At 38.5% G+C, this 18,009-nt stretch overlaps 1 protein-coding gene across 2 annotated transcripts in view; it reads right to left on the bottom strand.

The window, feature by feature from the left end:
- The window catches only part of GRIA4 (glutamate ionotropic receptor AMPA type subunit 4), a gene marked incomplete at both ends in the record, with an annotated part of 229,645 nt that overhangs the window by 27,404 nt on the left and 184,232 nt on the right, over positions 1-18,009 (bottom strand). For both annotated transcript variants that reach the window (XM_084274676.1, XM_084274675.1), the window contains one exon: positions 13,447-13,694. In XM_084274676.1, coding sequence (XP_084130802.1) covers positions 13,447-13,694 — 248 coding nt within the window. The remainder of the gene's footprint in view (positions 1-13,446; positions 13,695-18,009) is intronic.

Here is an 18,009-nt window from a genome sequence, read left to right as displayed (position 1 = left end):
AGACTGAGAGAGAAAACAGGGGGTCCATTCCCCAGGTGGGAATTCTATCTGCAACTGCAATGCAAACAATAAATAATACTGCATAACTTGAGCCTTAGTGAGATGCTGGCTTGTGTTTTGCCTAATGGCAGATCAATACCATACAAATGAAGCAATTACAGTTGTGTCATATAAAGCCTTATTTGGTCAGCAGCCAAAATGGGGATTAGCTGGAAGAGTTCCTAGGACTTTCTGTCTGAATATTATTGCAGAAGTTAATGAGGAAGATCTGATAGGCTGAGACAAACATAAATGATGCCAGCAACCGGACGAGATGGTCGGTCCAATAGCCAGTGTGCTGATAATTAAAATGCCCTCAAGCCAGATGAACATCAGTCCAAGATCAGGTGTAATTATCAGACAAGGCCAATTCAGTCCCTCTGGCTATATAATGTTGCCACCATCAGCAGAGCAAGTTACACAGCACAAGTGCAAATACACCAGCACTCATGCCAGTTAGACCACGCAGAGTCACATCAATTCAGTAATGCTCGAGCTTGTAATGTTTCAAACACAAGTAACCAAGCCATAGAGAAAACAAGGTATAGAAATTGCTATTAGATCTCTGCAGGGGATGTGGAGATTCAGCTAACATAAGTACTATTGTTCTGAACTCATGTCCATGTGCTTCTTTTAATAAAAAAAAGTTGGAGGGAGTAAAGTCCACTGGTGGTGGAGATTTCTGCTGATGCCTTGTGAAGGGAACACAGAACAACATGTGGTCTTAGACTGTTAAAGACACTATTAGCTGAACTTAACATATTCCTTATTGTTTTGCCTCCAAAACAGTTTATTTGATCAAAGACATTGAGAAATCTACTGCAGAGTTTGTTCCTCCCCAGATTTGAAAAAATCATGCAATCATCAGAAATAGGAACGGATTTTACATATTCACATCCCAGTCAACGCTACGCTATTAATCTTCACTACCCTGCTGAGGTTGATGGGTAATTGTCATTATCCTCAATTTGCAAAGTTGAAACTGAAGCCAGGAGGTGAACTGACCACACCAAGACTCCCAGGAAATCGGGGCAGAATCATATTTAAGCTCATAAGCACAACAGGATTTCCAGCCTCATTCTCAGTCAACCACACTTCACTGCTGCTCAGAAATCTTTGGGCCTTTTAAAGCAAGTGTTCATACACAATTTATCCTTCTGGGTTCCCAATGGGAATTGCTTCCACTTAAACTTCTGTGAAAATTCCTTTAACTCAGTCTTTAACCAGGAGATGCTCCTCATTTTTCTGCCAGAAGTGAGAGACTGCCAACCTGGGTGGTCTGACTCCTGTAACTAAAAGCTCTTCCACCTTTTGACCCTACTCTTAGGGATTCCACAAGGGTCCATGCTGCCAGTCACTCAGCAGCTATGTAATGCTGCTTGGAAAGTAAAGGGCTCCTTTTGCCCTAGCAAAGCAGAGATGCGAAGCACTGCCACTTATTTCACTGAATTCAGACAGGCTCACTCTCTTTTGCTTTTCCAGTTTGAGAATGCAGTTTGGATAAGAACAATGTGAACGACTAGTGGTCAGAAGATACTTTTGTACAAACTGGGGAGAAGACCTTCTACTACACAGAAAGCTTACAACATCCCTCTCTGCAAGGTCCTACGATTTCCCAAATATTCCTGTAATTCTAGGGGATTAAATGTGATGTCTGAAAACAACCTTTTCCATCCATAATTGTCAGCAGAGGATCGCAGTACTCTGGAAGGAACCTCAGGAGGTGTTTGGTGCAGTCTCCTGCTCACACAAGAGTCAGCTCTGAGGTCACACCGAATTTTTCAGGACTTCATCCAGTCATGGTTCAAAAACGTCCAAGGATGGAGACTGCACAGCCTCTCTGGGCAATCAGTGTCACTATCAGACTGTTTTCAGGCAGTCAGGAAATAACTTCTTACATCTAGACTGAACTTCTCCTGTTTCAGTTTATGCCCATTGTCTCACTGTCTGCCCTGTACTGCTGTGAAGAGCCAACCTCCATCTCCTTGAAGACTCCCTCAGAGGCAGTAGGGCTGCTTTTAGGAACCCCCAAAGCCGTCTGAGCTCCAGGCTGAACAAGCCCAGTTACCTTAGCCTCTCCCTCTGGGCAGGTGCTCCAGCTCCAGCTCCATCTTGATCACCTTCCTCTGAAATTGCTTCAATTGCTATTGATGTTTTTCTTGAATTTGGAGGCCAAAAAAGGATGCAGTATTCTAGATGTGGTCTGAATGTTTGCAATTATTTTATTTGATGCTACAATATCTTCTCTTGCAGCCTCCAAATTGAATGAACTAAAAGCACTCTAATTGGAAACTGCCTTGGATAATTGCCCACTATCTAAAAGAGATGCCAAAAGGTTTTTTATTTTTAATTTTGCTGTGATAGGAATAATTCCTAAATCCTCAAGAAATTGTGATGACTTTCTGTTCACTTTCAGCTACATTTTCATAGCCTGAGTTCGCATTATTTAAATTCTGCACAATGAGAACTAATTGTCAAGTGTTCATGTGGATCTTAAATGAAAAAAAAATAAATCATTACCCAGTAAAGAAAGAATATAATTAAAATAACAACATATACTGATTAAAATCTGAGGTAAGTGCAGAGTATATAAATGTAAGCTGGTTCCACAGCCTTGCACACAGAAGGTCATCATATTTTTAATTAAAACCAACAAAGAAATGAGCATCAGTATACATCCTGGCTCTCACTGTTTTGTCTTGCAACCAGTATAAAATTTTTCTATGGAAACCTTCAAATTCACAATTTTTGTTGAAAATGTAAAACTAAAAAATTGCCTAGTAATGTTTGCATTTAGACATTTGGGTGATTTATCTCGAAAACCTCTAAACAATGTGCAATTTCCAACCAGGTCTGATGAGGTTTTCTGTAGACTCAAAGTTTTAATATCCAAAATAGGTCTGAACCACACAAAAGACCCAGCATGAAATGCTATAAAAAGCATTTCCACACTGCTGTGTGCAACATCAGCTGCCCACAGCCATACCAAGGAAGCCAAAGATCTCGTTCGAAATGTAAAACCCTCTCTTAAGACACAGTTGCAGTTTTTGGCTGCACTAAATGCAACCATATAAGCAATAGACTGGAATGAGCCTAATGTGTAATTACGGGCAGAGAAAGCCTATTCTGGAAGTAACAGATGGGCTGCCAGATGTTGGGGCTGCTCTCACCTGCAGGTCGCATTCATCCCTGCTGCTATGGAAGGTGCAAAGGATCTGGATCTTCCTCCCTACACATGCTACTACTGCCACATGCAGGGGTGGGGGTGGGAAGAAAAAAATAAGCCAGCTCTGACTTCTCTGGGTCCTGGAGGCAGATTACGCTTTTTATGTGTTCTTTTAGAGTAGAAACAAATAACTGAAGTGTAACAATAAAATAGGTCTCTGTATAAGGTCAGGCTTGGACCACTTTCATCCAGTTGACTTTGGCTTTGAAAAAGTGCAGGGAAAACTGTAGTCAAACTGACTACAGAAAACTGCCAATCCTGCCAAAAACTGTTAGAAGAGAGTCTCGCTCAACAAAAGAGCACACAGTGTTGTTCGACATCATGATTTGCTAAAATATAAGGCTAAATAAGACCCAAGTCCTTTTTCAGCTTTGATTCAAGCTCTTACTTTGTGACTTAATTGGACTTGGAAGCAGAGGAAGGAAAGCAGAAAATTGTAGTAAGCCTTCTAACTCTAGAAAATACAGAAAGACTCAAGTGAAGGATGCCTAGCAATAGTTAAGGAAAAGAGTAGAGTTTTGACTCTACATCCTGCCACGCACAAGGTAGACCAGTTCAGAGAAATACTGAATGTCTGCAAGTCACCTTTTTGTCATACAATCTTTAAAACTCATGTGGTTCAGTGAGATGCACATATGGACATTTTTATCTGGAACCTGAGCACATTGGGAGCATCCCACTGATGTTGGGAAATACCTGTATTTCAGATGTGTCATGACAAGACACAGAACAGCTTAAACTGTATATTAGAACTTCTAAATCTCATTTATTTATTTATTTATTTTTCATTGGCAACATCTTTGCACCTTTTGCCCTGAGATGTTCACGCCCTCCATAATCCCTACTCTGTCACACAGTGTGCCAGACTAAGATACTGTTCTCAGTTCAAAGAAACAATGAGAAAGAAAATAAGTTTTTTTCCCCTACTTTTGGTTCGGGATTTCTCAGAAGAGCCAAGGCTGTGTAAAGACTAAATGGACATTTTGTGTCTCTTGGGAGTCCATCTAGTACTTACTGTCAATTGGAAGTGGGCAGTTTTGCAACTACCACACAGATTAATGGCAAACTGTTTTTCAGATGCTATTTGTTCCCCAAATGTCAGTTCCACAGAGAGGTATTGTTATGAGCTGCTGAGATGCCTTTCAGTGGTCTGCTCCTTTGCTTTAGTCTACCTGCAATTTACCTGGACAATTATTATCTTAGTGGGATAGACCTTTTACTTGGTGGGAACTGTACCATCAGCTTCAAAGGGTAGCTGGCTTGTGCCCTTAATGAACACATATTCTGAAGCCTGGCAGTTTCCTGGTAATTGACACCTAAACAGCCAGAGAGTTGTAATGAAAAGAAAAGAGAGAAATAATAACGAGCTGCATTGTTAAAATATAATGGGCTACATCTTGCCCTCTGCTGAGCTGCTTTAGGAGGGATTGGGAAAATGGCAGGGAAAAGGGCAGGAGAAATTCATTTCTGAAGTGCCAAGTAGCAGAGTTTGTTCCTCGGAGGATCTGTAGATTGGAAACAATGATCAACCTTTCGTATTCCACTGGCACACTCTGGGCAGTAACGATTATCAAACCTCGGTAAATGTCCAGAAAGTCAGTAAGACCTGTGCACAGCGGAGGCATCAGTATTTTTGACACATTCTGGTCTTTGCTCACAGTTTTAGAAAAGTTCATTGGTTATAGTTAAATATGTGCAACTTTTTACCTGGCAGAGAAGTGAACAGCCTGATAAATTTAATTTGGAAACATTTGCTATCATGAAGCTCCTATTCTTTTTTCATTCAAATATTTCTGAAGCAGAAAACACACACAATCACACACACACACACACACACACACACACACACACACACACATACACAAAGAATTATGGGTTTTTTTGTGGGTTTTTTGTTTGTTTTTTAAATGCATTAATTTCTTTCTGATTGTAGAAAACTAGCCTGTTTTTTTGATATAAAACTTGTTCTGGTTCTAACTACCATGGACTGGGCAAAGCAATGCTTCTATAAGACAGCACAGAAATTTCACCTTTAGCAATCACTAAATATCAGAAGGACAAAGCTCTTGCTTAAATATCCTGGAAATAAGGGGGAAAAAAAAGCCTAATTGTTCTGTTAAGCCAATGCTAAAGCTGAAAAGGCAGAATGGTAGTTTCATGGTTTTGTACTGATTATACTGCTAATATAAAATATGTATGGCCATGCTATGTTTTTAGATAAAAAACTTGCTCGTCAATAGGTTTATTGCTATTTTCATGCTCTGTCTTTTCATTCCTGCTCAGAAGCAACTAATTTCACAACAATTCCTACTAAAATGCTAGGACCTTCCCTGGAATAAGGAGCAGTATGGCATTAGCAGAGAGATACAGAAATGTTACTGTGAGACCAAAATGGGAGCTGGGCTTCTTGGAAGAGCTTTGCCTTACATCAGTTCCTTATAATGTCATCTATAGCCCAGGAAAAGAGAAATGGCAACAAAACAGACTCCTGTGACTTTTGCTCTCTCCTCCAGGCCACAAAGAGCTTTGTTCGGTTATGAATCCCCCTCTGAAGCCTCAGGGTGAAAACTTCCTGCAAGCAGCAATGAAGAAATAGGCTCCGTTGCCAAAGGTAGATCAGAGATGTCTCTTTGAAGTACTTGAAAGATAGACTGATGTTTGGGCTGTTTTGCCAGGACAGAAAATTTGGGGAGTGCAGCAGCATGGGCACTAATGAGTTGTTTTCTTCTACAGATACAAATATCAGAAATTCAGTAACAGTGGTCTTCACTGCAATTTGGTGACTTAACCAGGGCTATTACAATTTTGTGCCTCTACATGTAAAAACTGCAAGAAACTCCTCCAAGGAGGAGATATTTCTTAAATATGTATGCTTGTACATAATGCAACGGAGCTTATTAGCCATCATCAAATTTTCTTTTTCTATTTTTTTAATTGCACTCTTTTTGTATGGGGAAGGCCTTTATCTTGATTAAAATAAAAAAATTAATCCAAGAAGAAGAAACACAGCTAAACAGAGTAAACTGGGATTCTGATCTCTTCTCAAGGCTTTTTTTTTTTTTCTCTCTTGTACATTAAAACAGATATTCTGTTTTTAGACAGAAATAGTACAGGTAACTGAAACTAAGTATGCCTCCCAGGCTCAGCTAAAAGAACAACTTGCTAACATTCTTTGCTAGGCTCTCTCTTCACTGATCTTCTTTTGACCCCTGACTTTTACATTCCCTGCTAAGCAGTGGCCCGCTCCCTGCCTTCACCTAGTAAATGTTATTTCTAGTTGACAGAAAACCCAACAAGCTCTGAAGGATCTGACCTGCTTGAGAAATATCCAGGCTATTAGCTCTGACACTGAATGGGTAATGGGGTGGTAATTCAAGCCTTGTTATGCCTGCAGTGAAGGGAAGAATACTATGCAAAGTCATACAGTATGGTCTACACCATCAGTCAAATAGGATAATGTCTGCAATATGCATAAAGCGTTATAGATCACGTTCTACTTTTCAAAACATTTTGTATCACGGAAAGAAATGACCTTGTAAAATCTTGGTAAGTGAAACTCCTGACTAAACCCCTGTTCTTGTAGCTATCAACAGAACTATGCAGGGATTTTTGTTTCCTCCATTGCACCTTGCTTTAAAAGAATAGAGGTCAAACACAGTAATTTCACATCACTTCTTTTTATCCTCAAACCTCCATTACTCACCAGTTGTCTCTATATCTTCCGTACAACAAACATAAATAACACCAGTTTCTAGCTCCTGTAGTGTTTTGTGGAAATGATTGCCTCAGTGGAAATACACCGATTATGGGCAAGACCAGCCATTCTGGCAGGAGAAGAGAAACAGGGAAAAAAATAGAACCTGTTCCCTCTGCATCTCTCCTCACTGTCAAGGTCACTTGTCTTCAGAACGACTTGGGGAGGTCTTTGGAATGCCAGTGTTGCCAGCTGGAGGACAGCTAGACAGCAGAGGCAATGCCCATTCTTCTCTCCGAATTTCCAGAAAAGCACACAGGGCACAGACCTCACCATGGTGACCCAAGTGTACATTATCTTCTCCTATTTCTGTACTTTTCTAGAAACAGGAACACACCATCGCATAAACAATGCACCCAGATACACAGAAATACCACAAACTAGAATTTATAACAGTGATGTTGGTATAAAAATAAACTAAATCTATGAAGTCCTTTGAAAACTGAACAATACAAGGGTACACTGAAGAGAAAAGTGGCTCAGGGAAAAGCTTACTTTAAGTAAGTTATGCAACATAACTCACACAAGGAAGCTTCACTCATGGGAAAAGTATATTTTTTGCAAAGATTTGTGGATTTCCACAGTACAGAACCTTTGCAAAGCACCAGTGGAAGCAGACCTCTGTAGTAAATAAATTTTGACTCTAAGTAATTTGGGTGGTTAGCTTAAATTTTTTTTTTCCTAGTTTTCCTCTTATTCGGAGAGAATCTGTGGATATTGCACCCATTTTAATAAACACAAATGCAATTTTATAGAAAATGTAAGAAAACAGATAAAGCAAGAGGTTTTTGGTGGAAACATTTGTCTGTCCTTGTAGGTGACTACTGTCTGTTTCATTTCCCTTGGTATGAATTATCAGTTCACTGATCTACAAAACCAGGCTAAAAAGAGAAAGTTTCAGAGTAAGTTCACAATAAACAGCTTTGACAGTGAACCTGTCAAATCTGTTCTGGGAACTCCTTCCACAATAAGCTCACATACTCCAGTCTTCAAAAACATCAAGGACATAACTTGGTAAGAAGTTTAATGGTCCCACTGGCAGAAATTATACTATCAGATTTACCCTTATTTTCCCAAGCTTGTTTCAGGTCAATGAAAAATATGTCTAAAAGAATAATAGGGAATTTATCATCCTATGCAAGGTCTGCCAACTTTTCTATGAAGAAGCATGCATTACCAAAATAAGTTTTCCTTTGATACTGCATTTCTAAGGGACTATACTGGGTATATCCTTGAAAAGCAAAGGTAACATTGTTAGCTGTAGTACCACACTGAAATGATGAAAGAACAGCACTTTTATAGATCTACCTCAAGAAAACAAGGACTAGATGAAGTCACTGAGATCAACAGTGGTTGGTAGTTTTCAAACTTACATGTTTCATCAAGAATAAATTCCCTCACTTCAAGGGTACATCTCTTTCAGGTATTACACAACTATATAAAACAGGAGAATCCAAACAATGTTGACAGGGCATTGTTGGGACCTTTTGCACTGCAAGCACTCTCCAGGGCACTCATCCCTTGCAAGGGATGGAATTTAAACCCCATAGCTTACATATGTTGTACTTTGCACCTCACACAAGTTGCTAGAATGGGCAGAGAATTACATCGCATCATCTGCTTCACTTCTCACATTTCTCACCTCATGTTAATGCAAACACAGTAAAGAATGGATAAAGAACTGGCCCCTTAATCGGTGTAAAGAGTCAATTCATGTCACCAGCTGTCACACTGCAAAGAATCAGCAGATATCACCATGTGACCTGTTCTGCCTCCCTATCCAGAACATAAAGAATTCCTCCTGAAGTCAAACTGGAGTTATTTATTTACTACACTGTCCTAGTTCTGGACAGGATGGAGTTCACTCCCCAAGCAGCTATCACAGGTGAGCTGAGCTAGCCTAGTCTGTTTGGGGAAGTTAACTCTGTCTTGGCCAGAACCAGGACGTACATAAAAAAAGGAGACTTGAATAATGAAGTATAGAATCCCAGATTCCTATCTATAAACATCAACCGTAACTGAAATCACAGGAACTTAATGCAGCTCTGGATTTCATCAGGTTGGTGAACAACCAACACCAATTGCTAAAATACGTCAACATACCTATTCACAACAGGGTTTTTTTTTAATTATTTAGCTAGATCTAATCCTGCCATTCTCATCTGGCTGGACTTAAAGCATCTCAGCAGATGCTCATCACCTGAGCAGGTTTCACTCATCCACATTGCACACTGTCAGCTGCAGGACAACCAAACATCCTTAGTTAAAACAGTCACAGACACAATGAAAAAAGCTTCTCATTATTTAGCCCAATTCTTCATCCACCTTTGTATCAAACTGCTTCAAGGTACAAAAAGTAGAAAAAGCTTTTAGTGTACCTTTAAGACAATATTGCCCCTACTTCCTTTTTCATTACCTTTTAAAGTGGAGAACTCTTTCATCACTATTCAAGCTTGTTTATGATGCCTACATATCTAAACCAGAAAAGCAGGGGTATGCAAGGCATAGGATTTGCATGGTACAGGGTATCCGGGTGCTGCCCTCTAGAAACACAGATCACTGCAAGTGGCAAGGCAGATGAGCCAGGGGTGATCCACAGTGGCCAGAAGTCTGGCCATAAGAACGCCTTCTACTGACAGCACATACGCAAAGGCAGGTCTTGCTAAGCAGACAAGCAGCACTCTCTTAGCCACCTTTGAAAACACCACCTTTGAAGAAAAAAACTCATTAATTCACACTGATTACTACGCAGTAGTTTTGGAAGGATACCTACCGTGGTAGGAGGTGGAAACAGTAAGGACAGCTAGGTAGTACCATGAGAGAAACTTAATCTTTCTGTAATGAGAGCCATTGCCCTCAATCTCATGTTTCTTCTCAAATATGTCAGTCTTTCACATCATTATACAGAAATGGATATCACTGAAAAGGAAGGAAGGAAGGAGACACACATGATGTGGTACTGCCTGGTGGGCATAAAAGGAACACACATCAGGCATTTCCCATTCTCCTCCATCCAGTGATATGTATGAATCCTAACACTGCACCAGCACTGAGAATAAATCATTCCAATTAGCCAATAGGTACTGGTTGAACACTGCAGGAGTGTATCATGGAACCCAATAAGGAAGAGTTTCAAATTAAAATCCACTACAGTGCTCATGTGTAGGGTCATGAGCAACAGAGAGACCAGTCCCTGGACACTCTGATAGTGGATTTCATCTGCATGAGTGAAGTGATGAGTATGTGCTCTGTAATGAACATGAACCCCGTGATGTGATGGCAGGGAACCATCCTTAGTCCTGTGGTACGGGATGAAGTCTGAATTAGATTACCCCTCTTTCTATCCATGTTAGATGAGTGAAAATACATGGTGTCACTCTCTGTACAGTCACATAAATTTTATGCAGCTGTTACTATATTTTCAGTGAAAAAAATCCAGACTAATAATCACTGCAAGAGAATTAAGACCGAAATATCTCTAGTGAAATAGGTGTTCAAAGAGTTTAGTGAATAATTAATTTGAAAAAAATTGGTATTTCTCCCTAGTCCTGAACAGCCTGATAATAGAGTGTGAATGTTATATATGCTAATTGCAATTATTTGTGAACTAGATCAAGCTATTTGTGGTCTACACGTAACTCAGCTAGGAAATTATGATTATCAAATAAAATATAGAATTTACAACTCCCATAGCAAATTATGTCTTTTGACTAATTTATGTAATGAGCTTAGCTAGTCTGCCCTTCATGGATTTCAAACTGCATGTTCAATATTCACAATGATCTGTGCAGGCAGCAGTTACGTAAGGCATCTGATCGGCAACAGAACCACTGCCATGTGGGATGCAGTCAAAATAGCAAAAGCAGCGTATTCTACAATTCCAAACAAGTCAGAAAATACTGAAGCATGCAGTTAAAATTTACAGCTGAGTCTTTGCTGTTCAGAAGCACAGGGGTAGGAAGCTTTTCCCCTCTTCAGTAAGCACTTCTGTCTACAGATGTACACGGAAGAGGTGGTACAAATGTGAGGTATTGCTTGTTCTTTGGGTTTTTTCGTCCAGAACATTAAGTGTGTTGCTTAATGTTTTTGATAGGTAAGCAGCACTGATGTGTTGCCTGAGGTTTGTCACTGGGGCTGGAGAGGAAATGGGGTACAGCAGGAGAACAAGCATCTTAGCACATGTGAAAGAAAGGCTCGGGAAAGGCATGGGCATGGGTAGCCAGTCGAGACAGCTTGAAAGAAGATTCGGTCCAATTTTCAGGTTGGGTAGGATTTCTCCTATTCCCCTTTTTGTCACACATTTGAAGGTAGGATGTGAAAAAATAAATGCTTTTGATCACATTGTCCTAACAATAGTTGCTGACCCCCAGATTGACCAGTGCTCTTACTGAAAGATAGGGGAGCTTGGTCTTTAGCTGGGATGGAACCAGGATTTCACAATTGATCCTTGTGATAATTTTGTGCTCTTCCCTTCTGTTCTTATTAAACCGTCTCACTAGGCCCTCCTCCTTCTAACTGCTTTATGTCTCATCCCCATTACTCCTAGATATTTTTATCTAGACAACTGAACAAACCTGAAATAAGCCCAAATTTGACACAAACCAACTTTCACTGGCTACCAGCACTAATTATAACAGGCTGTCTCTTCTTGTAGGCATTGGATACTTTGCAGAAAAAAGTGAGAGGGACTAAAGAGCACCATAAAGCATGCTTAGAGAAAACAGCCCCTTGCTAGAATATAAATGACAGTAGCTAAATTGACTCATAGAAAGTTTTCCTTAGCTTTGCACAGCAAAGCATCATGGTGTCATCAATGGGCATTTCCTTACTATGGGAAAACATCTTTACTAAACTGCAGTGCTGTCTACCACTTCTAAGTTGTCTGAAACACTGAGGACAAGACAGCAATATATTAGAACTATATAAAAAAAAAAGTGCTTTTAAAATCAGCCTTTGCTATTATCTGCTGCCTTCTATGAATCCTATGAATTACAGACATGCTTTTCTTTATATTAAATATTTTTATGGTCGTCTTTTTCCCTTTCTCACCTCTTTATGTTCTCTTACTACTTTATTTAGTGGTGAAGGTGGCAGTTTTTAAATCTGAGAGGTATTGAAATTTAAGGACCAAAAATTCATATTCATTCGTTGAAATAACTGTCCTGATTTCTCCCTGCACAAACAAATCTTCCTTTGCTGTGGATGGAAATGGCTCTTATCATACTCATATTCCCATCCATGTAATACAGTTAAGGCACTGAGCTACTATGTGCAGCTTAAATTGCTGAGTTAAAAGTGAATCTAGTTATCTGCATAGTGGTAATGATGTCTCCTCTGCGGCCATGAATGTAGACAGGTATCTCCTTAGTTATTATTTCCTGCACAGAACTACTGCTCCCTCTGCACTTGAAACTCCTTCCTACAATTTAGTTAATCTTCTTTGTGGATCTATTTCATCAGAGCCCGTTGTAACCCTTATCCCGAGCAGACAGGTGACATTTGAGAAGTGGGGTGGTGGTTCCTCCGCAGGCCATTCCCTCTCTGCAACTACATGCGCCCTAATGCTGTGTGACTCCACAGGCCACACTCCCTCAATCCAGCAGTTCCTCTTTTGATCTGAAGAAAATTGGCAAGTCTACCAGTGGGAAAAGGCAAGTCGTGTTCGCCTTAAACATTAAAGACAACACAATGGTAAATACTGCCAATTTTAAGGCAGAACTAGTGCCTTCACTTCTGTTTCCCCTGAAAATTTGAATGAAAAGCAAATGATGTTCTGCCTGCGAATCAAAAACTCTCCTACTTGTCTGAATGCGTTTGATATCATGATAAAGAAAATACTGGTGAGTTTGAAGGCAGTACTGAAATGCATAATGCTAGAAACACAAACTTTGTTTTTGTTCCTAAATAAGAAGGTGCTTTAGTAAAATGTACATGAATGAGGTTGCTTTAATGAAGGACTAATTTCCTCCAAGTGATGACATTTGAAAAAAAGATACTGCAAGCAGCTTCTTATTCAGAAATTAGCAGCCAAGATCAAGAAACAAAACATAAAATGTAGGCATATTATTGATGCAGATACTGATGCAGATAATGTAGGCATAATACTGCTATAAAAGGCTTGAATTTGGTGAAAAAAAAGCTGATGAAATAGAATAGCTGATGTTAACTCTATCGAGGCTGACTTCAAGTAGCTAGTGTTCAACCAGTTTGGTTTTTATATGGCCTTGAAAGATATGCCAACTACAGCTGCTAAATCCATATTGTAATTAGAAATGATTACCTTTGTTGATCAAAAAAATATGAAATGGAAGAAAAGAAAAATAACATACCATGTTCACACACAAAACAAAAAGAGCTATATCAGGGACATCAGGGAAGGTGGAATACTATAACAACACGTTTTATATTGTTATACTATTCCACCCACCTTAATGGAGAACCCTTCGGTGTGGCTACGCCATAGCCTTTCGAATCCAGATTTCCTCCCACTTTCATGGTGTCACATGGCTTTCGTTGCTCAATGTATTCGTTCATGGTGGACTCCAGCAGGAAGGCAAATTTGCCCTTGGATTTGCGGACACGAGCTACTCCCTCTGCAGTAGTCCTAGTGAACACTGATGGCTCAGCTGACTTCATGTAGGTCCACATCTTTTCATACACTGCTATTTTTGATCTCTGGAGAAAATTAAAAACAAGTTAGAACAAGAGAACTTTGCAACATTTCAGAATGGCACTGTTCAAAATAAAGTCAATCATACTTAATTTTTCAAGCAATTGGGGCTGGGAAAAATCATACTTGGACAAGGATTTGCTTTTAATTCCATGATTATTTTAAAAGTAACAAGAAATAACAATACCAGTATTATAACATCAGATATTATTTCCATGCCCAGTTAACCTCTAGCAGTCACGATAAAATAACTGCAAATTTAATACCTGAATTTACTGTTAGATAAAGGCAGTTCACACAGTTAAAGTGTTATAAAGTGTGTTTTAGGGAATAGTATATGACATACATATTCGCAATAAACCTGTATGGGAATGAGAAACAACAAAATAATCTCCCCATAAATACTGGGATGAATCTTGAAGCATTTCTTAGCTCTAATATCCACTTCTTACACTACCAAAACCACCATAGCACAAGGAAGATTTCTGCTTTCATATGTAAGAGTCCAGAATTCATTCCATTTACATTCAGAAGGGCCAGACACCATTTCAAGACATGGTCCACAATAAAAGACGGAAACAGCAAATTGGACCAAATATAATATTACAGGAAATAAAATGCCCTAAGTATTTTTCTAAAAGAAGTATTAGGCATGTTTTTAGAACTACAGTATACGTCAATGTATTTTAAAGACACTGATCCTGCCAGCAATTAAGAAATGTATTTGCTCAAAGAATGTGCAAGAATTCATGGCTTAGAGTGCATTAGTTGGAAATTTTCTGTCTGGGAATGCATGGTGTAACCACAAGTAAAGACTTAAGCAAAAATAAAACTTAATTAAAAAGAAACGGAAACAACAATTTCCATTGAAAGGAAGCATGGAAATGCTGTCAGGCTGAGAAGCTCCCCATGCTCATTAGACTCACTCAACAACTCATTAACAGGGATACATACATGCAAACCAGCAGTGCGTCAACTGAACACTATACGGTGTTTTTATTTAATAACAGATGGCACTTGTTTTCTCTTATGTGTGCTGCAAAGAGGACTTTGTAACCCAATGCTCAAATTCAGGTTTTGTTTGAGTCAACAGGAGTTTCTGGCTAAGCACGATTTGGTTTATGAGTCCATTCCTACACTGCGCTGAGCACTCCAGGAAAATAGTCATTACTATAAGCCTTGAAACAAAGGGTTATGGAATATTAAAACAAATATCCTATAATCTTGGTATTACTGAAATTGACAATGGCTTTACAAAGCCTGCAACTGAACCTTTGTGTAGGTAAGAGAAATTTCCTCAAAGCACATCTTTTCACCAATTATTGAATGATTGCATTATTACTTAGAGAATAATTTGTTAGGGAGGTAGGTCTAACTGGAAAGTAAGTGACATTTAACTAGAAATGTTCCATAAAAATACTCTACAGCAGAATGTTATAAATTATCCTCGCTTTTTTAGCTTGTCTATATGAATAATTTTATCTTGCTGTCAAATATAACAATATTTAAATTAGCAAAATCTGTGCATGTCCATAATTACATCTTACCTTGTCACCCTCTCTTTCCACTGTAGTCACAGCTACTTTACATAATAGTGGCTAAGAGCAGAGTGTAAGCTAAGCCACCCATGCATTCTTTTTGCTTTGCACTGATGGAATTTCATGGCTTTAAATTTACAGAAAGAAAATAAAGGGAAAGGAGAGGTAATGGATCAGGCATCTTTTCAAGAACATCTGCTTGCCTTTGTCTGCCTTCAATTCCAAAAATTTCTTACATCTTAACATCCATATCATAAGATTCTTTATAAAGTGAATGTATAATAGGTCACTTTTTTCAAAACAAGAAACACATAACACAAACTAGCTCTATTAGTAAGAGGAAACAATGCTCTAAATCACTTGAAAAAGGTTGCATTTACATCTATTTTTTTAGGATCTAGTTTCTTTCGCACAGCAAGAGATCAAATAATATGGAAAGGCTATTTAAGGCATCTGCTCTCTAGGAATACTTTATCCTCCTAAACTTTCATTTGTTAACTTTAAATTTCAACATGTCAACTCAGAGTGAAAACTGAAGAACAAACCAACAGATATTCCTTATTATCATATCAGGAAAACACTGCAGATTTCCCCTGCAGTCAGCCAGGCTAGGATAATTTTCATTTAGGGTTTGGGTTTTTTTTTTGAGTAGGACTGATAAAACTAAGTTCTTTCCCTCTTGAGCAAGGAGCTTGGAAAATGCAACACTCCATGTCAAAAAAAAAGAAAATAAGAGTTTGTAGCTAATGCTATCAAAATCTACTTTTTCTTTACGTTGTCTTTAAATTAACTTTCCCCCTTCTCTGTTTTCAATCCAGAATCAAAGCAGACTGAATAGCTACCCAGATTTTCTGACATTTTGATAGGAAATGATCAATTGATAAGAAGATGTCCTGACAGAAAGGTTACATGACTCTAATCCCCACACTGATGATGTTTGCTTCCAACCATGCAAAGTGTTTTACTTATCAAACAAGTCTTCTTGTACTATTGCTTCAGGCTAGGTCTTAATTTATGTATTATGCAAACAGTGTCTGTGAAATTATTGTCTGTCAGTGATATTGCATCTTTGCCCCTGTTTTGTTAAAAATATTTTTAGACATTGCACATACAATATCATCAACAATCACTATGCTATTGCAGAGATTAGAAATCATTTGGTAACAGGGCCTCAATGCACTGTTTTTTAGAAAAAGGGGATCAACACAGTCTAAATCTTGTCAAAGCTTCAAATTTTGCATATGGTACTTTATTTAGTATCTGTAGTTACTTTTCATGTCTTTGTATTTTGAAATAAAGGAAAAAATACAAAAAGAACATCAGTTTTCCTTCTTTTTTCTCTTAATCCTTCAAGGTTTAGAGTAAAAGAATAGCTATCATTACAAAGGGACAAAGAACATTCTCTTTGAGGACAGATCTCACATGAAATATTGATTCAAACAAAAAAGTATATGTGTTTACAGGACAATTTAAAAGAACCATGACATTTTTGTGACCAAACTGCTTTTATGTCAAAAGACCTGATCTCATTACTTCAGAACAATGGTTTGTGCAGGTGTTTTGAAACTCTTTAGAAAACACCCCATTCCTTTCTTCTTTTCTATTTCCTTGGGAATTGATTTTTGCATCATCACCTAAAAACATTGCAAGCACAAAATACAACAAGTTAATAAACTGAAGCTAAATAAATCTTCCTGTTCCTCAGCATTATGTTTTTAACTATCACTACATCTTCACTCTAGTTGAAAGAACTATTCTTATAAACATATTGTGGTTACCACCTCAGCTTGTGATGGGCTGAAACTGGAATTCTCAGAATTAAATACCTAATGTTCCACAAATTTAGCTAAAGAAGATTCTATGGGTTAAGCATAGATGAATGTAAATAATGAGTACTGAGAAATTATACTCTGTTCAAGAAAATAGGAAATCTGCCATCTCAGGATCAAAACATTTCAATTCTCAGACACGCCTCTTACAACTTAATGCCACCTTTTTTGTAGATATCTGATATGAAATCAGGGCTTCTAGGGATCACAAACTGAGTATTTAGCATCTGGGGTAAAAAATAAGGCTCCCAGAGAGCATCTCCACTGTCATATTCAGGTGTATATCAACAATCTGACTATAGAAAACAGGTGTAATTAGAAAACCGTCATGGAATGGTATCCATTAAAAAAAGAGATAACAAGCATTGTAGTAATTTTTTTGGGATCCCTCTGGGATTGATGAAAAGAGGAAGAAGCTTTAAAGGGTGATTTCTTTCAATATAACACACTTGTCCCATACAGGATGCACAGGGGTGTTTTTTCTTCCAGTGTCTACAGAAGCAAGCTAGAAAACTAGGCAAAACTCTTTGGACAGCTTTATTATGTGAAGGCTCAACCACCGTGTGTTGGTTAAGTGCCATGTATATCTTAGAAGGCATCACCTTTTTACAGATAATAGAAATTATTTGTTAAGTTCTTCTATGGAGATATCGCTTGCAATGAAAAGGTTATTTCACTACAGATCTTTTGGGGGTCACTAAGCAGCTGCCCTTGATTTGATACTGTCTATAGTTCACAAATCCCGTCCATAATTTTTCAAATGATTCCCTGAATTCAGTTTGGCCAAACTGAAAGCAGGCAAGGTGCCTGGCAGTACTTAAAACAGATCAGTGCCCTTTCAATTTGACGGTAAGAAGAAATTATCACTTCATCCTTCCTTTCTTCTAAAAATACCTTCAAATGCACCTTTCAGATAAATGACGCCCCTAAACTGTGTAATTTCCCAGGAAGGA

This window comes from Gallinula chloropus (assembly GCF_964237585.1).
Source record: "Gallinula chloropus genome assembly, chromosome: 1".
Lineage (NCBI taxonomy): Eukaryota > Metazoa > Chordata > Aves > Gruiformes > Rallidae > Gallinula > Gallinula chloropus.
The sequence above is the reverse complement of the archived record's forward strand: the minus strand, read 5'-3'. Positions and strand labels throughout refer to the sequence as shown.